Below are 24,907 nucleotides of genomic sequence, written 5' to 3'. Positions count from 1 at the left end.
GGGCATGGCCCGTAGATGGCCTAATTCTGCTTGCCTCGCACTAGACCTGGAAAAGGCCTTTGATTACGTCAACTGGTATTATGCGATTAAAGTCCTAATTAGATTTGGTCTTGGAATGTAAATGGTTCAGTAGGTTAAATTACTATGTACCAGGCTGAGTGCTAGGGTTAAAACTAATAAGTTGATCTTTCCTTTTAAAACCATATTTCCAGAAGCACTCGGCAAGTTTGCCAACCATACCCACTGCTATTCGCATTGGCTGGGGAGCCATTAGCAGCTATGATACAGAAGCAGGATGACCGCTGTGGACTCCAGATTAGAGGAATCCTGCACTCCATCTCCCTATATGCCAACGATATGCTTCTTTATGCGAAAGATAATATAAATGCTAATCTATAATTTAGACACTATCATTGTTTCAAGAAGTCTATGGCCTGGGGCTTAACTGGGGAAAATCATACATCTTTCCACTCAGCCCTGCTCTAGTGAGTGAGGAGGTCGAACTGGAGGGGGACAACTACGGTGGGAGCAGTATACCTTCCGTTTTATGGGTAGAAAAATAATTCATAGTGACTCAGTTCTTCTGGACAGTTATCTAGTGGTAGTTATGCTAACCTTAAGAGCAGAAATCCCATTATGGTAATTTCTGGCGCTATCCGTTCTGGGCCGGAGCACAATATAAAAGATAGTGATTTTAACATTTTGTTAACTTGCCGTTGGTTGCGGATCCCAAAAATGTTTGGAGACCTTGTATGGGACACTGGGAGAAGAAGGATGGCTCTGAAAAAACTTAAGCTGCTTCCTAAAAGGCAGCGAGGGGGGGTGTTGAATTTTGAAAATTATTACTTAGCGGCCCAGCTCCAATAGGTGTCTAGCTAGCTAGCAGGCCATCATCTTGTGTAAATAGAGTACTCATCCACACAATTGGGAGGGGGTGCGCCGCAGATGCTGCTTTTTCTGGACTGCCCTCCGCCCAGTGACCTCCCGTAACTCGCCAGACTTGTGGTTGGCTGCTTATCAAGAAGTTGAAATAACAGCTCTCCAGTGAGACCATACACTACTCTGATTCCAATTATTAGACTGTCACTGCAGACTGGCACTGTCACTGCAACTGATTTACTGAGGTGGGGAGACTATGAATCACCACAGTGGTTGAATTATTCAGGGACCCTAGGCTGCTTACTTTCCAAGAACTGCACAACGAGATTGGGCTCCACAGGCAGTCTTTAATACACTGGAGATTAATGATAGCTTTCAAAGCTCTTTCAAATGTAACATTTGATGGATCTTTGACACACTCAGTCATACAAACGATTCATGCAATGGGGACATCTGGTCAGCTAGTTCTATAGATCAATTTTGGAACACACTGGCCCTGATGAGAAAGAGGTGGGAATATTGTTGTCTATTCTATGTGTTTAATTACACGTTATTGGCTTAAACTTTACATTAAACTGACAATGTTGTATGCAATGCTCATTTAAAACACCAACAATTCTGCATCTTCTATAGGGCCTACGTAACATCATATCATCTTAGCCAGAATTACACTGATTCTGAATGCCATCCCTGCCATACTCCAGTGGCAGACTTAAACCTCATTTTAGGGCCCAGATATTGATTTAGTTTAATTTAATCCATTTGTAGAGCGCATGGTTACACCACCGGTGTGTCCCGTGCTAAAACAGACTCACTAAATAGGAAGGGAGACAGGTTTCACTAATAGGACCCAAGTTCTTCGGGAGCTCTAATATGCTGAAGGAGAATAACTAACTCTTCAGGTGTCTGCGAAACCTGGTTTCGCAAGTCTCGATTCTTAGATTCTCCGATAGCTTGTTCCACGTTTTAGCAGAGAGGTATCTGAATGAGCGTGCCCCCATTCTTGCTTTGTTAATTCTCTGTACAGTTACCAGCGCCCTACCGTTAGATCTTAGATTCCGGCTGGGAGTATATTGAGTTATTAGAGAATATAGATATTGTGGGCTTTTAATTAACAGTATTCGATGACAATAGCACATTGCTTTGAACACAATTCTTTACCCAAATGGCAACCAGTGCAATTCAGCCAAAGCTTTCTTTGTAGATGCCCTTCAAGGGAGGCTTAGTACCGAACGAGCAGCCGCATTTTGTACTGACTGAAGTTTAGTCAGCCCTTTCTTTGATGCCCCTGAGTATAGTACATTGCCATAGTCAAGTTGGGAGGTCACAAATGCTTGTACAATGGTTTTCCTGGCATTCGTCTGCAGTATATCGAGGATCTTTCTAATTATTTTTAGAGTCCCAAAGCATTTTCCTACTACTCTACGGATTTAACTCTTAAATGACAATTTGGAGTCAAACCACACTCCGAGGTTTTTCACCTCAGTTTTTGGGGTAGGTAATTGGCCTAATGTCTCAGGCCACCAGGCAGATCTCCATATGCTTGGGGCCTTGCCCACAATCATTACCTCAATTTTGTTCCCATTCAACTTTAAGCAGTGATTTGACATCTATGCTGCCATAGCCTCCAAACACATGGAGAATTGGAGAGCTGTCTGTTCACTGTTTTGAGACAACATCACAATCAGCTGAGTGTTGTCAGCGTACAACACAATTGTAACACTGTACTCCCCTCCTAGATCAGCCAATGGTCTCACTTATAGATTGAATAACGTGGGGCTCAGTATCGATCCCTGTCGAACTCCCTGAGGTAGAGGGATGCTTTTTGACAGGTATGATTGCTGGGCAACTTGGAACCTATGTGAGGAAAGAAAGGATACCATTCATCGCAATGCAGTACTTCTGATACCGCATTCCTCTAATCTGTAAAGGAGCAGCCCGCGTGAGACGGTATCAAAGGCCGTGCTGAGATCCAACAGGATCATTTCCGCCGTCTGCCCTTCATCCGCGTATTGTCTCATTGTATCCGTGGCCATGAGTAGCACTGACTCTGGAGAGTGTGCAGCTCTAAAGCCCGATTGTGATGGGTGCAGTAGATCATTCTTATTGATGTGATTCTCTAGCTGCTTGTTAACTACTTTTTCAGCAATCTTTGCAACAAACTGTAATAGCGAAATAGGGCGAAGAATATCTAATACTGCTTTATCTATGGATGGCTTCTTTTTTATTGGACATACTTTCGCCTGCTTCCATTTTCGGGGAACTTCTCCCGTCTGAAAGGAGCATGCAATTAGCTCTGAGATGTAAGGCATAATAAGATTGCCTCCCACTATGAGTTGTTCAGGGCGCGCGGGATATGCTGGAGATCCAGATTTAATTCCTGTTGCCGTAGTTTTTAGCTCATTTAACTCCTGTGGAGATTCGCTCTCATGTGGGGGAGGATTTGTCAGAGCAGAAAGAAAAGGTATTGCATAGAGATGCTGAATGATTTGACAACCTCATCTGTTGGACATCATGGATCACCGCCAAGGAGAAAGTGATGAATCCTGCCCCTCGCCAAGGTAGTTGTGCACCACCACTAGCAAGCTAAAGTAGCTTGGTGGCTGTTGCCACTGAGGAAGGTGACTGGGAGGGGTGATGCCCTCATTGCCTGCACATTGACTTCCAATCCTTGGCCTCAAAAGGACTGGGGTGATCGCAGCAGCAGTTGGAGAGACTAACAATGCCTATATACAAGCCCCCTAGAGTAGCCTCGTAATTTCTTAAATTGGTGAAGAAACTGTTTCGCAGAGGTCAAAAGACAAAGGAAGCGGGCCCTGGTTCTACTTTCTTTCAAATGTTCAAAGTCAGAATCCACTTTCTCACAGAACCTGCGTGAACAGTCGAAAGGCATATCTGCAGGCAGGCCTGTACATCTCAGAAAATCTTATGGAGTGAATTCAGGCATGGCAGCAGAGCACAACACTGGTGGCAACTGCCCTTCGCAGACAATCAGTAGTATCAAGGTCAGCATGAATCACGTATTTGGCTGCATCCTGACCGTCCTGAATTGTTTGAGTCAATATGTCCCTGAGGCCTTTAGGGACTTGGCAACAAGATATCACTAGCCATGCGTCAGAGGGCATGCGTACATTGTCCCAATAAGCAGACTGCATTGACCAATCTTAAAGCTAGGCTAGCTGAGGAGAATATTTGTTTTCCAAACACCTTAATCATTTCAGATTCCGTTTCTGGAGGAGTCATTGGAAATAAATTGGGGTTTAGCTTGTTGGGTAAAGTCTGAACAACCATACTCTCTGGGGTAAGATGTTTAGTGAGAAAATCAGAATCGCAAGGTACCGGTCTGTGTCATCTGGCTACCTTCCAATTCCCCAGTGGACATGAACAGGCTTTGACAATGTACTTGTTAAGGTGTCAGTGGGGCGCTCATTGAAGGAATGCAAGGGTTCAGATGTGGCTGACACAGGCTGTAAGATTTCAGTAAGGACATTAGTCTTAGTCTCAAAAGACGGAAGTTATACATCCACAACTTCAGCAGCTCCTCGTATTACCATTGAAAATTATGCACTCTTTTTCTTCATTGGTGGGCAAATTAGCAAGGTCACCGTATATCAGGGGAAGAATCAAGGAAACTGGCCTCCTGAAGTCGATTTAAAAATTTCCATAATCATAATGAGGGTTACATCACCCCCATCCTCACCATCTTCATCTCTGGGTGTTGGTAAGCATTCATCAGAATCAAAATTAAAAAGATAGTGGAGGCTCTTACGGCACGCCAGCCGTGGTACAGCCACTGGATCAGAGTCAAGATGTTTAGCAAATGGTTGTATTTGAGTAAATCGCAGTGCAACATCAGTCTCGATCAGGCTGAAGTAGGTTGGGATCAGGGGTCAGAACTAGCCCCAGATCCTACTATGGTGTCGGTGGCGTCAGTACGGTCATTGGCTGGTATAGGTCATGGAGAAAGGGTAGAAGTTAGTACCAGATTTGGTATGAGGCCCATAAGGGTTATAGGGGGTCAGATGGTGCAGAGAATGCATCCGCCAGTAGTAACCCAACTGAGGGCCCCTATGGATCCTTGAGGCTTTAGGGCACACCAGAGGGAGCTGGAAGAAGCCAAATATATGCAGAATGACCTACTTGAAAGTGTCAATTTGTTGAGGCGCTACTGATGGTCCAGGAAATTAGGGCGCACCAGGTTCCAGATTTCAAGATCCAGTCTGGCGCTTGGGGAGTATTCTAGGTGAGGAATCTGCAGTTATAAGAATTCATCAGAATGTACATTTTGCGATACGAATGATTACGATCATTTACGTTATCTATGGCAACATCATAAAGGTAAAAAACAAAACTGCACGTGTGATATCTTACAACTCTTCATTCTCTGCTTCAAAACTGCACAAGCTAAAATAAACCAAAATTATACTTATTTACTCACTAACCAGTCACAGGTTTAAGTCATAGTGATAAAATAAATATCTCACAATCATGGCCTGTTTTTTTAAATATATCATGTGCACATCCTTTGCGTTTACTATGGGAGTTTTCTTTTCTCCACTGGTTTGGTTTATTAGTCTTGACTACAATCAAAAGTAACCATTTGTTGTATACGAGAAATTCTTATTAACATCAAGGGGGATCTTGCATCACACACAAAGATGCAAGTAAGACAAGCATATCTCAATGTGTTTACTCAAATATAACGTTACTGTATAAGAAGTGATGTATGTATAGTTTAAGGGAGACATATTAAGCCATAGTTCAGTGGTAGTATATTACAACTAGATTTTTTGTGTACATGGTTTTCCAGTGGTATTTCGAAGAGTGGGGAGTGTGTAACAATTAATACAAAAACACCTGTTCTACTGTGTTACTAGACAAAAGAAAATGTCATACCCCTAGTTTTTGCTTGCGTACACGAAGAGCTTTGGTTGGGTTGCCACAAATTACTCTGCTGACACCTACAAAATACAAACAAAAACAAAAAATATACATTTATAACTGTTTACTAATAAATTAAATAAATTCCCTGCGCTGTATGGTGATCAAATTGCTTACCATGGTTGGGAAGATGGTTAGATTTGACAGTAGATGAGTTAGCCGAGGAGATATGTGCTGTCCACAGTGTAGATTGGGGTCTGATGTGGCATAACATGGGCAACAATACTCTCTTTGTAATACAACTGCACAAATACAGCATCACTTGTAAAGACTGATACTCACATCCATAATTAATAGCAAAAATACGTACTTAAAGAAGTGGTAGCCGAGCAGCTTTTTCAGATGTGTTTATTTTCTTCTTATTAAGAAACATTAAACATGTTTGGTACATAGACTAATTTTATTATAAACTTGTTTCATTATGTACTGTAATTATATCTTTAGGTCCCGGGTGAATAAAGTACAATTACATTTTTTTCTCAAACAGTATATCTACTTGGCGACATCTATATCTATCTATACTAATATTATAAAGAGAGAGCCCTAACCTTTGAGGTGGTTAATCCCAGTAACCACAGCACCAATCACAACACCCAATACAGCATTGGAAAAGGCAGTTGCAGCAGAAGGACATAGACTATACAGATGGCCACCATATACATTTGAAAGGTAAAAGAACTTTGCCAGCAAAGTAGTCCCTTGTGGGAGTGTGCGTGGGCGGGGCGCGGCAAGACGAAAAAAAAAACGTTCGTTAAACGTGTGCGTTGAGCTGGGGGCGTGTGCTGGGGGCGTGACAAAGGCTGGGGGCGTGTGCTGGGGCGTGACAAACGACAATGGGCGCGGCAATTGCACAATTGTGCGGGAGCAAGGGGCAAGACAAACGACAATGGGCGCGGCAATTGCGGAATTGCACGGGAGCAAGGGCCGTTGCCAATGTGCGCGGCAATTGGCCGACACCAATCGTGCCACATTCCTAAATTATGATGCCAATCGCACACCTGGGCGTGTGCGTTCAATGGGCGTCTGCGTTCAGCTAGAGGCCTGGTAAGCAATGTTCCCTCTAATTATTTTCCTCTGTGTGCGGCAGAGTAAGGTCTGTGTGCGCTGCAGCTAAGGCTATGTGCACCAAGAACCTGACCGCGTATGTAGACCAGGGCTTTGAATGGGATGAAAATACTTGGTGATCTTTTAAAGGCGCGTAACCGATGCAATTAAAGGTGTCGCTTAAAAGCAATTACGCAAAAAATATGTGCATCGCATAGTGTGCCACCTTACTGATATTTTGATGCTTCTGTCATTGCATCCAGATATATAATACAAGTAACATTACACCTACAAGAAGCCAAGACTATTGGCTTTGTCAATGGTTGTTAAGAATAAAAAGCATTTTGGAACCATAGTTAGAAATATACAGTGTCATCATATATTGGACTCCCAATTTATATACTATCAACTCACGTCTTTCTGAACAATACAATTGGACCTGTCAGATTGATGGACCAAAACACTCCAATTATGTGGTGCTCTGGAAATCATTTCAGGGTTAGAAGGGTGAACTGGATTGGACCCATACATAAAATAGGAAATGGAGACTGTATTATTGCCATTTTTCAGCATCCAAATATGGTAAAGGCCCGCCTTTTTACCATTCAGGCCAGCCATCAACACCTTAATGATTTTGAGGAGAAGATTACAGCTGCCCCCCTAGGCTTCCCTTATAAACCTCCAGTACCAATCATTTTATGGAAACAGGGCCACCAACAATTCTTCCAACAAAGAAATCAAAGACAGAGCTTATCTATACCCTGTTCAAAACGATTTGCTCTTCTCTGATGCCTCGGTAAACAAGACTGACAGCAGGTGGACACTGGGATCCTTGAGAAATCTAGTTGGATGAGGGATAAATATACAAGGGGTACGCAGCAGTGTAAGAAACCAAGTGAAAGATGTCTTGCTAAGATTCTAAACATGAGATCTTGGAATGTAGCAGGGATCAAAAACAAAATTGGTAACAAGTATTGGCAAATGTATATTTACTCCGTGCAGCTGCTGTTTCTACAAGAAATGTGGCACGCACATAATTTTAATATTGATTGATGTGTCACAATATATTCCCCTGCAAAACTCTCACTCCACGGGAGGGCAAAAGACAGCTTGGCAAAATTGATATCCACTACTGTCCCAGTGACTGTAAAGAAAATCTATACAAAATCCCCATTCTTTCAACCGGCTCTTTTGCAGATGGATATGAAGCAAACATTTGTATTGATAAACTTTTATGATAATGTTTTAAATAGTGCAAGGTACAGAGACATGGAAGACCTTGTTGCTGTGCTTTAGAATTCTGTAAAGGATACGAGCCAAATTGTATTTTTGTTTGGATGGGGGATTTTAATATTAATAAATGTCGATTTTCAGGTTTCGACATTTGTGGTTATGCTGATAATTTTGGAACCAATCAGGGGGCCCCGCTAGGCTTACTGGAAGAATGCTTGCCTTTAGAATACCAGGCGGCGCTGAATCATCTCAGAGGCACTTTAGAACACCAGACAGCGCCTCAGAATCCCAGGCAGCGCTGTGTCACCTCCGAGGCGCTTTAGAAAACAGGATAGCGCTGTGCCATCTCCGAGGCGCTTTACAATGCCAGGTGGAGCTATGCCATTTCAGAGGCGTCTCAAAGTACTAGGCGGTGTTGTGCCATGTCAAAGCATGTGGCACGTGCCACGGAGGGACAATCCCGAGAAGGCCAGGAAGATTTAAGAAACCAGTCAAGAGCTGGGTTCAAAGGGAGGGTTTGGTGGCTGTTGCTAGCGCGAGACCTCTTGGAAGTTCAAGAGGTGAACGCGCCTGCTGATGAGATTGGGCTCCTCTTGCTGGTTGAGTCTGGGCAGGGCTAAATCTACCTTTCATCCTCCCCAAGTCGAAAAAAATGAACATTTTTGATTTGAATGTATTTTTAGTCATATTTGTGTAATAAGATTAGACCTGCCTGATGTGGGCATTATAGTTCTGTATAACAGATAACTTGAAAAGAGGTGGTATTTCCGTTCTAAAATCAACGCATCGTTTATTAAGTAAGTTTGATACTGACGCATGTAAACTCTGTAAGATAGCCAGTGAGGTTACTGTAGCGCATTGAGGCACGCCATACTGTAGTTATGTATTGCTTTACATCCTGGCGAGGTGCTAGAGTGCACTGGTGACCTGACTGCACGCTCCTCCGTGGGGGTGGGGCTGTGGATGGAATAGTGCGTGTCTGGCCGGTGACGTAAGTGGGTAGTGTTTGCTGCTCTCTTTTCACTGTGCACTCTCGTGAGTGAGGTGAGACGGAGGGCAGGCAGGACACTTAGGCTTTAGTATACTAGTGCCTAGAGTCTAGGCACTAGATGGAGAAGTGTGATTATAGTGTGGCCTTTGTGGGAAGGACGCAGGAGTGTGTGTCCTTGGCAGAGATGGCTCAAACCACATCACACCAAGCGTGCAACAGCCCCTACTCCTGGGTGTAGGAGACCGTTGTGATAAAGATGTGTGGTGAAGGCAGGCACCTACTGTCTCCAAAGAGGTCTGCACAGAGCATGGTCACATTATTGTCACCCTTCACGTCACTTCCTCTCTCTTTCGATGTCTCTCTCGCGTCTCTCGTGTGCGGCCTGGAGTAAACATAGCATTTTGTGTCCAGACAGTAACCATTATAGGTGCACAAGGGACAGGGAGAGAAAGTGAGTGAAAAGAGAACGAGAAGGGAGAGAGAGACACGTATGGTGGGAGGGCAGTGAGAAAGAAGAATGGAGGAGGAGAGAATTGAAGAAAGAAGGGGTGGGAAACAAATAGCTAAAGGGGCCCATGTCATCTGCCTTCAGCCCGCACGGGCTTTTAGCCGCTGTCGAGATGCGTTCCCGCAGGTGTAGTTTCACTTTTTAATTTGTTGGTTAGGTTTGTATGATTCTCGTGCGTGCTGTCTTTCCTTTCACTCTCTGTCACTGTTTCATTCTTCTTGCTGTCTGCCTCGGGTTCTCTCTCTCCATCTCGTTGCCTCTGTCTCGCAGGCTCGCTCTCTCCCACTGCACCCTCGTACTTTCTCTCCCCTCACGTCACCCTCCCACCTCAGGCTCCTGTCTACACACCTGTCCGTATGAGCTGCAAACGTTTATTTAAAGAGTCTTTTTAGGGATAATTTCAAAAGTGTTTAACTCAGGAAATGCATTACAAAAGTGTCTGGTTTTCGAGCGAGTGGAGAGTGTCGCATTAATGCAGCTGCTGATTTCTATGGGTGACCGTTCATCTCTCCTTTACAGGACAGCTGGAGGAAGGCAACAGGAAGGGTCACAAGCAGCCCCGCAATTGAGCGCAATTAAGAAAAGAAAAGCAAAGTCAAACACGACGTGTGCTTTATCACACGTCGTGTTTGACACACTGCATTCCTTTTCTTACAGTGCACAGCTGCGGGGTTGATTGTGACCCTTTGAGTTAGTATTCACGTTATTCACATTAATTGCACGAATACTAATTCAAAGGACCACAATCAGCCCCCCAGCTGTGCTCTGTAAGAATCGTCGTCTCCCGCAACGAGGATATGGCAGTGTTTCGCGCCGCTCGCATTGTAAAAGAGACGGCGCGAACGGTGTCGCAGGAGTGCGCGCTAAATACAGCACTCTGCGCGCTTAGGGTGACTTCTGTGCGCGAGCGCTCACCCGCGCAGCTTGTTGGGAACAGTGCTGGTAAGTAACCGTTCGCTCTACTCACTTGTGGGCCTGCACGTTGTGCTGGGGGCGTGTCACACATACTGGGGCCGAATGCAGTGTGTGCCTTGTGCTGGGTGCGTGTCAAACAGACTGGGGCCGAATGCCGTCGGTGCTTTACTAAATTGCCGTTACGTTCCTGCCTTCACGCCATGTGGGTCCTAAAAAAATAATAATACCGGGAAATAACTTTCAAGGATCACCTAATTTGCATTGTAATACGGTCGCCGCTGGAGCCGGGCCTCAAGCGGGGGCACACGCCACTGAGCGTGCCTGCGGGGACAATAACTGCAGCGTCTCCTGCGCGCTGTCACTCAACTCTCTGCATAAACAAATTTACACACGGCGCCCAACATCAACCAGGGCTGGAGCTGGCCTGAAGCAGCGGCTGACGCGACTAAGCGGCCCTGCTGGCACACTAACCTTGAAACTGACTGCACTTTCCCACACGCGAAGCGTCTCTAGCGCAAGCTGTCACCCACTCAACTCTTCATACCCGGACAACGTCGGGATGGGCTGCTAGTTTCCTATAAAGCGAGTAATCAATACATTTTAAAATTGCTTGCAGGCTTCCTGACAAACTCCTGAGAGAATACTAATATAACTTTGCTGATTATGTATCTTTGAGCATTGCTGTATTTGTTTAGAATAAGTTCTTGGCTAGGGGTGCATCATTTGACTTTAACTTCTCCAAGTAATCATCATGGTTTGCGTTAATAGCCATGACCGATACCTGAATTGGGCAGTGCCTAAAGGAGGACAAAGCACCTTCAGAAGCCTCAACTCTGGCACTTTTTTCACTGTAATAGCATATTGTGTCCATTTGGACAGCAGCAAGGGCTACAGAAGTGGTGTGAACACATAGTTCACCAAATAATACAATGAACATAATACCAATATATTTTAAGAAGGCAGGGCTGTATAAAGAGGTACTGGAATTTACAACAGTGAATTCCTTACGGATACTTGAAACTTTATTATTTCATCTCAGCAACTAAGTTGCCAAATTCTTTTCACTCAAATAGTTTTGGATTTGTGTGAAGCGGCAAGGACAGTTACTTATCTGTAATCCTGCCTTTCCTTCAGGGGAATAATTTATCACAGTCAAGTCGTAAATTAATAATGCCTGCTGCCAATAATAAAGCCTAACAACTATAGTTTAAGCAAAGCAGAGAAAACTAAACCAGGCTTTACAATATTCTGAACTTTATACACTCAAAGGAACAGTGATGAACAAAAAGGAGATATTTCGAGAACATGCTTTTTTTGCACAATAAAGGAAATTTCAAGGAAAAGAGAATCCCTCTACTTTTATCCGCATGTTATGAGCGGCATCATTATTGTGATCTTACATAATAATGATTCAAATATTATTTTGCAACAAATTACTAACTGTGTTACTAACTTTAATGTGCATGATTTTGCACTAGATTTTGTGTTCCTTACTTTTTCATTGGAAATAGTGAAACACCAAGGATTTAAGCAGTTTGAGGGATGGGTCATAGTGTATATTATTAGTATGGTATAGTATTATAAGGAATAAAATGCCACTGCCGTAGACTGAAAGAATGTTGCAAGTAAACTCAGAATTTCATCACCGTATATAGAAAAAAGGCCTTTAGTTTCATTCCCCTATATAGTCACAGAACTCCTCAGTGACTTGCAATAACCTTATATTGTAGAAGATATTTTATTCCTTAGAATACTTTATCCCATACATTATAATTTTCTTATTGAAAAGTCAAGTTTCAAATACAAAACATAGAATACTTTATCCCATACATTATAATTTTCTTATTGAAAAGTCAAGTTTCAAATACAAAACATTTTTTTACAGCAAATTGTGAGACTTATAGGCCAATTATAAATAAAACATTTTTACTATACAGTAATAGGACTAAAACATTCCTCCACAAACTTTTTTCAAAGGGAACTGTAGAGGAAACAATGAGCGGAATAGGATGCAGTCCAGAGACGCTGAATGACTGGCACTACTCTTTTAAGAAAGGGCTCCGCACCAGTATATTATCTTGCCCTGTCAGGACAAATATATAATTTCACTCTTTAAGGAAATCAGAGATCCTGAGAGAATAACCGTTATCTTTCTTTGGAGGGACATGGCCAAGATGGCGACTGAGGTGGCCGGTTGGTGAAGAGCTCTGGCCCGGCCCAGAAGAACAATATTGAATACTTGGTGGTGCGGGTGCGGCCGCTCTGGGGCTTTCGACCGCTGCCCGAAACCGACTGATTGCGGCAGTGAGTTTGCCTACGGAAACAACCCGGATGCTGGACAATGGCTGGTGGGTGCTGGAGAGGAGCTTGCGGCCACAGCGAGGAGAGCAGTAGCCGGAAAGCGCCAGAGTTGACACAGCACCTGGGGTTCAACAACGGAAGAAGCAGAAAATACCTAGGGTGCCTGGCGAGATCCTGCCCGAAACAGGACTGGCTGGATAGCCTGCGACTCAGGCAAGACGGCCGGAGCGCGGGGGCTGCCCACAGAGACACGCAGGGCCGGGCACGACGGAAGCGTGCTTCAGGCCCTGGCTGAGGAAATGGAGGCCTAGAGACACCAGTGCAGGCACAGCATTTTGGATACAGAGATCGGAGGGCAAGGACAGTGTGCACATTGCATATTGGGCCTCCGGGCTGCCTGGGACTGAACTAGTAAGGCTGATCGAGGCCTGGGCAGGCGCCTGATATTTTGAGTCTACCCTCAAGCAGCACACAAGTTCGAGAGGACGCAGCCATGTGTTAGCCATGTGCTTCTTCCGTCTTCATTGTTGCCTGCTTGTCTATTCAGCTTGAGTCATCAACTATAGTCAGATCCCCCAGGATATAGCGGCATGGATTAGCAAATTTAGCAGCACAAATATGGAAATTTAGCGACACAAATATGGAAATTTAGCGGCATTTTTGCGGCACTTTATTTTACTCATAATCATTCATTTTCAGCATTAAATCAATGTAAACTGTTTTAGCACAGTATTCCGCTTTGAAATAGGCAGCCTGAAATATGGAACAGAGGAAGCAGCCCACAGGTGAAGGCTGTTATCCTTAGGAAAGGCAGTCCTCTATTTGCTTTAGAGTAGGTCCTGAGAAGCCCTGTAGGCGACATGGCCAGCTGCATAGCATTGCTATTCCTAGCTCTCAGTAGCTCGAGAACCAATGTGAACTTATAATATCTCTGGTCTGGCAACTTCACCTCCTTCCTAGCCTATCTTCCCAAGGCCGCCCCTATTGGGAAAGCACAAACTCCTGCTCTCTTCTAACTGTTGAATGGCCCTCTTCCTATCCCAGGGACTGCATCACCAAGTTGAACTTATAGCATGCCTGGTATCTGGCTCTGGTCCCAGGGGTCAGTGATAATTCTCCTACCATTTGCCCCACTCCACCAAGTGCCACCATTCTGCCCTTAAGGGTGTCATCTCCTTCTTCGCCCAAGGGTAAAGCATATGGAATTTCACCCACTAAAACGATACAACATGCCCCTGCCAACTTTGTTGTGTGGGGATGACAACAAGACCAGTAAAATCACCAATCAGCGAGCACCGCAGCATGATCCGCTGCAAAAAAACAAATACCGAAAGGTGCTCACACTTCCTTGATGCACACCACACACCAGACAGTTTACGCTGGACCATTATTGACTCCAACCCTAGCTGGCCAGCGAGAACCCTGTTCACACAGGAACAACTCTGGGTGTTTCGTGAGAGATCCAGCACTCAGGGATTGAATGACGACATACCCTGGGCTGAATTTATTAATTCATTCCTCTCTTTAAGTTCCTCTTCCCCAATGTCAACGCCTGTGAACCACACCAACCAGGGCTTTTCTCCACACTCATGGGGTGAGTTTGTCCTCGTAGATACTGTTACCCCTTCTATCCCCGGAGATGGAGCCTACACAGATACCTGATTAAGTAGGACTTTTTGACCCCCCCCCTCTCTACTATGAAATTCAAAGCCCCTCCAACCCCATCTCTTGTTTTTCCTTCCCTCTGTCAACCATATCTTGATGAAGGGGATTACTAGGATATTCGTAACTGTTTTTATCAACCTCACTATTTTTATCATACTCACTGCCAGACTCGGGCGTCTGCCCTCCCCCATCAATTACGGCGGTGTTTTTTATACACCTGACAAGTTGCCACATTTAAACGGCCATAACCATGTCAAGATCACCCCCACCAACGATTAGCGAGGCCATGATCCCAAAACACCCCCGACTGATTTTTTTGTAATACTTTTATTGCAAACACTTCAATCCTGACTCTGAGAATCCCGTGTACCACAGCTCCTGGCCACACTCTTACTTGTGCTCATAATAATAGTCTGAGCAATTAGACCTACTACCATGCGCACCCGCTCTCCCCAAGATGGTGTTGCAACACAGCTGTTACAGTCCCTGGTGACCGCTTTGCTTTTTCCACGCTCCACATACTTCCGCTACCTGGTCGGAGTCGGACCTTCCTCGCGCTCCCCACAATCACCTCCCATACAGATACAATCTTTTCCCTGCACGCCTTCCATTTCGCTGACACTTTTGTAAAAATCCCTTTTTTACAAAAGTGCCGGTTTCGTGGGTACTTTTGTAAAGATCGCGGCATTTTACAAAAGTGCAGATTTCGCGGCAAACCGCGAAATCGCGAAATCCTGGAGGGTCTGGCTACTAAAACCTTTGCACAGGTGGAGAACTTTGCCATCCTGGTGGACCTCCCCCTATGGAAAAGTATAGGGAAAATGATTACCTTTTACTATTCTCTAAACAAATGATTTAAAATATTTAATCTAGAATACAAATATTAAATAAAAAGAGTGAAGAGGTGGGGGTCTACAGCCGAAGGTCTGTGAATTGTATTTTTTTAGTACGTGACTGATACTACTGTAGTAAACCTTACCATACCACAAAATGCAGATTGTAAATAGACCCCTAAATCTATAGTTACCTATATATACTTACAGTCAAAATATTCTTGCAGCTGCTATTTTTGTCATGAAATGTTAGCATACCGATATTTCTGACCTCAGTATTTTGGCATATAACCCAATCAGCATGATATCTTGATCCTTTAATGTGGTCACTGGTCTGGGTGCCCAGCGGATGCAGTATTGGAAGTCCCATATATAGATATGCAAATGCTGCCTCCTCTGGGCACCCAAACCAGTGACCATACTCCAGGATCGGTGAGAACAATTCTCACAACTCACACTTTATACCTTGGTGGAGTGGAGTTTTGAAATATAACCAGACGGAGCGTTTCAATTCAATAAGTTCGTAAGTGTGGTATCTCACTAAATAATGTGCATATGTTGTTTTTCATCTGTAGACCTGCTACATGTAAAGATTTGTCGGATAAATTGTATTGCATTGTCAGGCAAAAACAGAGAAGTCAATAAAAAACGTCAAGTAAGCTGTAGAAAAGCTGCAGGGTTAATGAACATGTCGTTCTCGCACAAACTCATCTATCGGTGGGACAGACAGCTCCCTGCAGTGAGGGCCATCTCTGCTCGGTTCATTTAACCATTTGATAAACCAACAGGGCCCGGGGTTGCGTGTGTCTGCTTAGGTGTGATTGACACCTTCTGGCACATGTGTCCCCGTGCCATTTGGGTACAGCACGCGCTCATATACTGTTTACTTTGACGCCTGTGACCCCTTCTGTGTGTGCGTGTCTGGGGGAACCTTTTCCCTGCACGCCTTTCATTTCGCGGGCACTTTTGTAAAAATCGCTGAATTTTTACTAAAATGCCGATTTCGCAGGCACTTTTGTAAAAATCGCTGCATTTCTACAAAAGTGCAGATTTTGCGGCAAACCGCGAATTCGCAAAATCCTGGAGGGTCTGACTAAGGTGCTTTCTGCATGCATCCTTGTAGTATTCTGTTACGTGCTCTGAGCCTTGAGTTACAGTTGTGAGGAGTGCCTCTGGGGCCATCAAATTACAAACTCCCTTCTGTCCGAGTTTGTGGCCATCTGTGTTGGCCCACCCAGGTCCACACATCTCTAATTTCCTGCTGGCAACTAGTTCTAGCCATGGTAAATTTACAATAACAGGCTAGTCTGTGAGTCTCTCCATCCTTGAGTGAGGGAGGTCAGTGTTGGGCTGCAAGCCCATCCCTTTCAAGACATATTTGTAAAATTATATAACAAGTGGGCCAGATTGGGAGAGTTAAACTGTATTTCAAGTGATACTGTCAGACAAAAAACGAATTCATCTGTATTCTAAAACAGAAGCGTCCAAATCAATATACATATCTCAATATGCACTTCGAAAAACTTCCAAGAAACATTTTTCTGGGGGAACCTTTTCCCTGCACGCCTTCCATTTCGCGGGCACTTTTGTAAAAATCGCCGAATTTTTACAAAAAGTGCCGAAATCGCAGGCACTTTTGTAAAATGGCGGCATTTTTACAAAAGTGCCGATTTTGCGGCAAACCTCGAATTCGCGAAATCGAGAAATCCTGGAGGGTCTGTATAGTTAACTCCTTCCGTTCTGAGCCAGCTCTGAACACATGCTCAGAAAGGCCTGTAGCTACTAGAATGCACCTGCCTTAGACTGTAACTGTCAGGCTGTTTCAACTGATGTAAGCAGTAATGTTTCCCCTCCTACTTTGCTGACCAAGACATATTTGTATGCCCAAGTTAGTCAATAACTATTCCTGTATATGCCTGTACCTCCTCTTTGAGTCTCCATGCTTACTCAGCTGTAAACAGAGTATATAACACCCTTGTTTTCTGTATTCCTTGGACTACCTCCTACAGTGGCCTGAAGGTACTGTATTGACGTAGTCCCACTCATGAGAGTTTAATAAAACTTATTTATTTGATATTACAGCTTCCGTGCCGAACTCTTCTTTGTTAGTTTAAGAACCAGTGGACAGATAAGGATGAACCCCTGCACCGGTGGGCCCCTAAAAAGGCTCATTTCCACAGGCTGAGGGGCATACCTACTGATTTAAACTGGGCTCCCCGTTCATTTAAGTATCTAGGAATACAGATATTCCCAGAGGTGGAAGACCTGAGGGAAGGGAACTTAAATCCTGTTATGCGGTCTCTCAAGACGTGCGTCCCATTTTGTCGCTCACTGCGGCTCCCCATGATGGCACGAATAGCACTGGCAAAAATGATTATGCTTCCAAGGTTATTATATTTTTTTGTAACACTCTAGGTGTTGATGTCAACTGGGTGGTTTGCGGCCCTTAATGCCCTGCTACGGGACCTGAACTGGGATGAGGGAAGAAACAGAGTATTACTGACAGTCCTACAAAGGACTCCGGAACAAGGAGGATTAGGGGCCCCAGGGTTTGAGCTCTATTATCTGGTGACCCAGTTACAATGGCTGGCCCAATGGCTGGAGGGCCGCAACTTGGAACTCTTAAGTACTTTAAGTACGGCCATTGAACGGAAACAATTACTAGCGGTAATTAATGTTACACTCTGCGGCGACTATTTGAAACCCAGGGATTTTGTTGCAGGTGGCAATGGGATGCTGGAAGAGATGCCGCCAACACATGAAAGTCATACCATTGTATACCCCAAGCTTGCCCATCGCAGGGCTTCCAGGGGGGGAAGCCGCCTGCATTTCTTTTAAATACACAAATGAGTAGTTGGTTGGTGGATGGAATAACAGAGGTGGGGGGCTGTTACCAGAATGGGGCACTGATTCCCATAGAGGACTTCCGGGCCCAGTTTGACTAGCCTGGTGGTCAGTCTCTCACTTATTGTGCGGTAGTCAAAAGATTTAAGGAACTTTGGGGGTGGGCACTCCTGGAACTGCAGACGCACGAGGTGTTACAGGTGTTACACCATTGATGTGTCTGCTAAACAGGTGAAGTGCAGCAGTGTGGAAGGGCGAAGGGGCGAAGCGGATATTCAGAAACACTGAGCTCAAACTAATTCAATTCAATAATAAACACATGGTCTATCTTATACCCCACAGACTAAACGTTATGCATGGGGGAGAGCTCCAGGGCTGGCCTAGATGTGGGAAACAAGACGTGGAGTTCATACATATGACGTCGGGCTGTGGGGTACTGCAAGAATACTGGAGCTCAGTTCTAGCACAGATTAGCTTAACACTAGACCGATCACCGCCATGCTTGGTGGAGGGGTGCCTCCTTGGACTGTTCCCTAGACCAAAACCCAAGAAGGTAGGATCTAGATTTATCGATCTATTGTTGATTTTAGCTCATAGGTAAATAGCCATGAATTGGAAAGCACAGAAAAGCTCCCCCAATAGTGCTGTTGGAGAAAGCAGTGGATAACTGAGCTAAGACGGAGGAAACAGCAATACAGCGAGAGAAAGCAAGAGGCATCCGAGAACACCCCCATACAGGAGTTATGGACTGAGGTAGTGAGAACCTGGGCGAGTAGAAGAAAGGAACATAATGAGGATCAAGAGGAAACAGAGGAGAGCACAGAAGAGGACAGTGTTATATCCATTGGCATATAAACAGGAAAAAAGATATGGAGAATCAGTACGAAAAAAAAGACCATTGCAAACGACTCACCCACCAAATAATATACAAGCAGGGCATAACCAGAAGCTATACTGACCAAATGTAGGTGTAACAAGATACCACTGGGTATGATTAAGTTACTTTATTTTCTGAGTAAACAGGTTATTTGTTCATTAATATAAAATAAGATATAGCCTTGACCAGTATGAAGGCCTATAACTTCGCCGGAGTAACTTATAACACAGATGGAGAAAAGGAATGTATATGTGAAAATGTTTTCAGACCATTGAAGTTTGATATAAGTAGATACCATCAAAAGAGGAATGAGTGCATTGGGATTACAGTGGAAAGATGACGGCACTCACAAATGTTATTCTTCTTAATGCAGCAGTAGCTGTTTTACCCCTTCTGGAAAAAGCTATGCACTTACTAGACTAAGTACTATTAGCATTTATCAACATAGAATAAAAGAAATACTCCACCTGTAAATATACTGCCTTGAGGTGACCAAACCCACAGGAATGGGTATAAAATTAACAAAAAAAAGTTACTTTCATTGTCTAGTGTACTTGTTTTATCTAGACAGAGCTGCACTATATGTTTGTGCAGGAGGGTTTTCGAAAATGTGTGTACAGAAGGGGGATTCATTTTACATGGAATTCTGTTACTAAATTTGGGGAAAAAACTCACAACAACTTAATTTTTATGGAAAATCATATGCAGTTCTTTATGGAACAGAGCCTGAATTTCAATACCCCAGTGGGCTGAAGTGATGGCTAATAAGAAAACTGTTTTCTGATGGATGCTTTTCACTGTAGATTCCTCATCTTTAGAATATTCTCAGATGTCAGAGTAGAGAGCCAAAGATTTCTCAGCAATGGCTCCTAGGTACCACTATGAGTGCCATATGGCTCTGTAATTACTCTGTACTGCCTCAAGTTGACGGAACGGAGATCCATATATAGTACCACATCCTATTCCCAATTGAAGTCTTCCAGAAAGGCGAAAATACACTGTGAGTGCAAGAAAGCTTGGTGGCACTTGTTCCTATCCTGCAACTCAAAGTCTTGTAAGAAGGCACAGGGGCATCATTCCAAAGGTGTGACATCTTCTGGCTCTGAGCCGGTCCCAAATTTGATCCAGGTGCACCCCACATTCCACAGCTGTTGTTGACCCAGCAGCAGATAGTAGACAAGAATGCCATGCATAAAAATTTCCAGATAGTACCAGCAACATCTGACGTGCCATCTATCCCCACGGGGCCCCCTGTTAGACCTCCGGCAGCAGGCCCTCCGCTAACACTGACTGTCGCCTGGTGGCCCATTCTTGGGCTTGTAACAAAGCCAGTCCATACTTTCACTCTGGTCAAAGTTACTTCTGTGCTAGCGGTACACCCAGTTGGTGCCTGTCTGAATTCAATCGCAACACCAGTTTCTGATTCTGCCCGAAGTCAGCCAGTGCCTCACCAATGTTACATCATAAAATAAGTAATGCGCAGCAGTGGTTACACAACCTGATCTTCAACCTCAATGCCAGTACTATCACAGGATGAAGGCCCAACTCTGACACATGGCATACCTAATGTCCAGGAAACAAAATTGTCACTTACCAGTAGGAGTAGTTTTGCAGCTTGAGGAGTTTTCTGGCTTCACATGCTGTGCATTATTCCGCCACCTAGTAGTTGGGTCCGGAATAGTCTTTTTTTAGTTTTGTTTTCTTCTCTGGGTGTCATCGACCACCATTTGGTGCCAGGTTAAGTTTCCTGCATGACATCAAGACAGCTCCCTGAACTTTGTTGTGTGTGGTAGCCATCTTCTGATTCTTTTTTCTGTGGTTTAGTCTTGTAGTCCTTTAAGGAATTGTTAGATATGATTCCCCACCTGTTTGTATTCCTTGTAGGGGAGGCTCGGTGGGTCGCATGTGAATCCAGAAAACTCTTCAAGCTGCAAAACCACTCCTACTGGTAAGTAACCATTCCATTTTGCAGCATGAATCCATTTATGAATTCACTTGCTGTGTATCAGATTATGTTGTGGTTTCTCCCTTCTTGGGGAGGCTGTGATAAGAGGAAGACTTTGCAAACAGGTGTTGAAGTACCTTCTGTCCTACTTGTGCTTCTTTATTCATTTGTATGCCCACACAGTAATGTTTGGTGAAAGTGTGTGGGGATGCCATGTTGCCTCTGCACATATAGGGCCTCATTTATGAGAAATGACGCATCGCTGCTTTCACGCAGCGATGCGTCACTTCTCAGTGCGCACTCCTTGCGACATGATTGATGCGTCATATTTACAGTATGACGCATCATGTCGCAAGGAGTTTTTCTGACGTATCTGTAAGCGCAAAAGTCACGCATTGCTGGGGTGTGTCACAAAAGTGACGCAACTCCAGCAATGCGTCCTTTCACATGGGGAAAGCCCCATGTGAAAGGGCTTGCGTCAGTCTTACGCCTGCTGTGAGGCAGGCGCAAGATTTTGACGCAACAGCATCCTAAAAGTGACGCAGTGAAATCTCATAGATTTCACTGCGTCACTATTACGAGGCTTTTGCGGGGGAACGCCCCCTCTGCATACATTATACCTGACGCAGGTATAATGTAGCGCAGGGGTTTACAAAGTGACACATCTGCTTAGATGCGTCACTTTGTAAATAGAGCGTAACAGGAGGCATGTTTTACGCCGCCGATGCGTCACAAAAAGTGATGCATCGGAAGCGCAAAACTGACGAAAGGCCTCATAAATGAGGCCCATAGTGTCTATGGGCACATTGGCCATGAATGTAAGAGTTGCTCCTTTCTTTCTAGTTGAATGAGTTCTTGGTTGTTCATTTAGGGCCCGATTTACAAAAGTAATCTGAGTCAAAATCCTAACTTTACGACTTTCGGTATTCACAAAGGGCATTTAGGAGTAGTAAAGTTAGGATTTTGTCTCAGTCAAATTTAAGTTTTTGTGTTAAGTTTAACTTAAGACCAAAACTTACGCTTTGTGACTATCGAAAGTCGTAAAGTTAGGATTTTGTCTCAGATTACTTTTGTGAATCGGGCCCTTAGTCTTTTCCCTGCGGTGGCATAGCATAGTTGGATGGTTTGGGCTATGCATCGTGAAATTGTTGCTTTCTGACAGGCGTCCCTGTTTTTTTATGTGAGTACGCAAAAAAGAGCTGCTTGCTTTTGCCAGTTTGCTCTGTTCTCTGTAGATTAGATAGTACAATAGAGCCCTCCTTACATCCAGGGTACAGAGGCTCCTTTCCTCTCTTGTTTGTGGGTCTTTGAAGAATACTGGTAGGATAGGAGAAGGTTCCTAGAGGTGTCTACAAGAATTGCTCCCCCAAGAACAGCTCCAGCCCCCATGTGGAGTTTAAATACAGTCCTCACACAACTTATGACTGAACCATATAAGCCCATGCTTAAAGAAGACCAAATGTCCAGGAAACACCTAATATCCCTTATGACACTAATAATGACAGAGGAGGGGAAAACCTGCTCTCCCCCATTACATTGATGAAGTGCTACGTTTGGATTTTCAAAATACCAGTGGGCTAGATACCTCACCACAGACAGATTTGGACTCCCATCTCATCAACCAATGAAAGAAGGTCCCTCCTTTACTGTAGTAGTGCATAGAACAGCAGAAGTGCCAAAGTTGAAATTGCCTACTCAGGAAACCAAATCCAATTTATTGACTGATATTCTTCAACTAAGTCCAGTTTCAACTGAGCCACCATTACCAATTAAAGAGGCCCTTATGGACACTCTCATGGCTATTTGGCCTAAGTCATGCTCAACCTCTCGAGTCAGCTGACTTGTGCAAAGCAGCTTAGACCAGTCCCTGGCAATTTGTTTGACAAGACAACAAAAGCCTGGAAGTTTGGTGGTGCAAGCATCCACAAGTAAAATCAATCCAACTGCTTTTCCTTCAAATCCCCCAGATAGGATGTCCAAACTAATTAAACTTTTTGGAAAGAAAAGGTTTTTCCTCCACTTTCCTGGCTTTACACTTTTTGATTGTGATGTGCCTTCTAGCAAGTACACCCATGACTTATGGGATAGAGCCAGAAAGAGATTGCCGGTCGTTCTGGTGGACCTCAGAAACTCATTGGGCCAAATGGTCTGAGACAGACAGGACGCAGCAAAGTATGTGCTGCATGCAGGCCTAGACACCTGTGACTGTACAGACTGTGCTATTGACACCAAAGTAGTACTGAGAAGGTACACCTGGTTTTCAGATGATATCCTAGTGTTCCTTATAGACATGGCATTCGCGGGATCGAGACTGTTCATAGAGAAGCTTGACTTGAGGCTTGTGCGATTTAAAGATTGTTGTGCCACCGCTCATCCTTGGGTTTATTGTCCCTAGCTAAACAATTCTATCAGCAGTACAGAAGGTTTATGGGCTTTCCAGCAGCACCAACCTTCCCGGCCAGTGCATCAGCAAATGCAGCCCTTCTAGGCTAGAGAAAGTAGTAGTGGCCAATGCTGTTCAAACAAACAGAGACAGCTATCCTCCAACTCTTCCTCCAGTGGTGAAGTGACTCCCAAGCTGCTTGGATCTGCCCTTCTATGCCCATGACCAGCCTCTAGGGAGCACTATATAATATTTCCTCCTTGACTGGAGATCCATCACGTCAGACCAAGGGGTCTAACAAACTGTTCAAATATTTGTATTTGTATTTTGTATTTTTGGCATTTATAGAGCACATGGCTCCCCGTAGCCGTCCCAGAGAAGATGCACAGCCCATAATTTTATCTCCAACTTTTATTCCTCATGCACCAGAGGGATTTTCAGAAGGCCACACTGGCATCTTAATGCAAGAAGTCAATCTCTAGCTGGCCACATTTACTATCAGACTTGGAAATTGATACCAGATGCTATTTGTGCAACTACCTCTTCCCAAATAAGGACAGAGGCCTCAGAGTTATACTGACCTCCAGTTATTGAATGCCTTTTGCAGAAGGGCAAATTGCTCAATCTAACACAGATCTTCTCTGTTCTGGATCCTGTGGGCTGGATGGACATGCATTTTCATATACGTAGTGTAGTTCCACAGATGTTATCTGTGGTTTACAGGGGGGTTAGTACATTTCTAATTCACCGTGCTGCACTTCAGCCTTACTCAGACCCTCAAATGTTCACAAAAGTTACGGTTGTGATGGCAGGGGTTGCTGCTCATCTTTGAAGTGGAGTATACATGTTTTCTCCTATTTCGATGACTGGCTGCTAAAGAAAGGTTCGCTGCAGTCTGTCACAGGTCACCTCCAATCAAAATTTGGGCTCTTGATCCTCTTGAGCTTTTCCATTAATGATCCAAAGTTCCATCTGAGCCCCATAGAGATGATTGCCTTAATAAAAGCTATCCTGGACATGGTAACGCTCAAAACCTTTCCACTACCGTAGCGAGTCCAGGACATTCAGGATATGATCCAGACGTTTCAGGATTAGTCCTGAGTAGCCTCTGGGATATTCTGAAGCTTCTTGGGTTTCCTGGCCTCGAGTATCCCGTTTGTCATGTATACTAGATGCCACATGCATTCTCTGCAATGGAACCTAAGATTTTATTGGAACCCCACACCTAAGTTGCTACATTGATGCTGCCCAAATCTCACAAGAGATGTAGCAGAACCTCATGCAGTGCCAGACAAGTGCCAACATGACCTGCGGTAGGTCACTCTCCCTTCCCCACCCAGACTCCACACATTTGTGACAGACGCATCGCTGCCTCTGCGTCACTGGAGTTGGATGGGACCTGCACAATATCTTTCTGGAAGCCAACCGCCTAGCAGGGCCCCCGAATACCAAAGTAGTAAAGCTGAGGAAATGTTGACCAGTGGACCACGAGTGGTGTCTCCATTCCTTCAGCGATGGGACATCGGTCTCCTGTACGCATTTCTATCA

The 24,907-nt window shown here is 44.4% G+C and overlaps 1 protein-coding gene across 2 annotated transcripts in view; it reads right to left on the bottom strand.

The window, feature by feature from the left end:
• Window positions 1-24,907, bottom strand: part of LRRC56 (leucine rich repeat containing 56) — a 650,173-nt gene that overhangs the window by 157,838 nt on the left and 467,428 nt on the right. For both annotated transcript variants that reach the window (XM_078682840.1, XM_078682841.1), the window contains one exon: window positions 5,776-5,840. In XM_078682840.1, coding sequence (XP_078538966.1) covers window positions 5,776-5,840 — 65 coding nt within the window. The remainder of the gene's footprint in view (window positions 1-5,775; window positions 5,841-24,907) is intronic.

Source organism: Lissotriton helveticus, chromosome 3_1, assembly GCF_964261635.1.
Source record: "Lissotriton helveticus chromosome 3_1, aLisHel1.1, whole genome shotgun sequence".
Classification (NCBI taxonomy): Eukaryota; Metazoa; Chordata; class Amphibia; order Caudata; family Salamandridae; genus Lissotriton; species Lissotriton helveticus.
The sequence above is the reverse complement of the archived record's forward strand: the minus strand, read 5'-3'. Positions and strand labels throughout refer to the sequence as shown.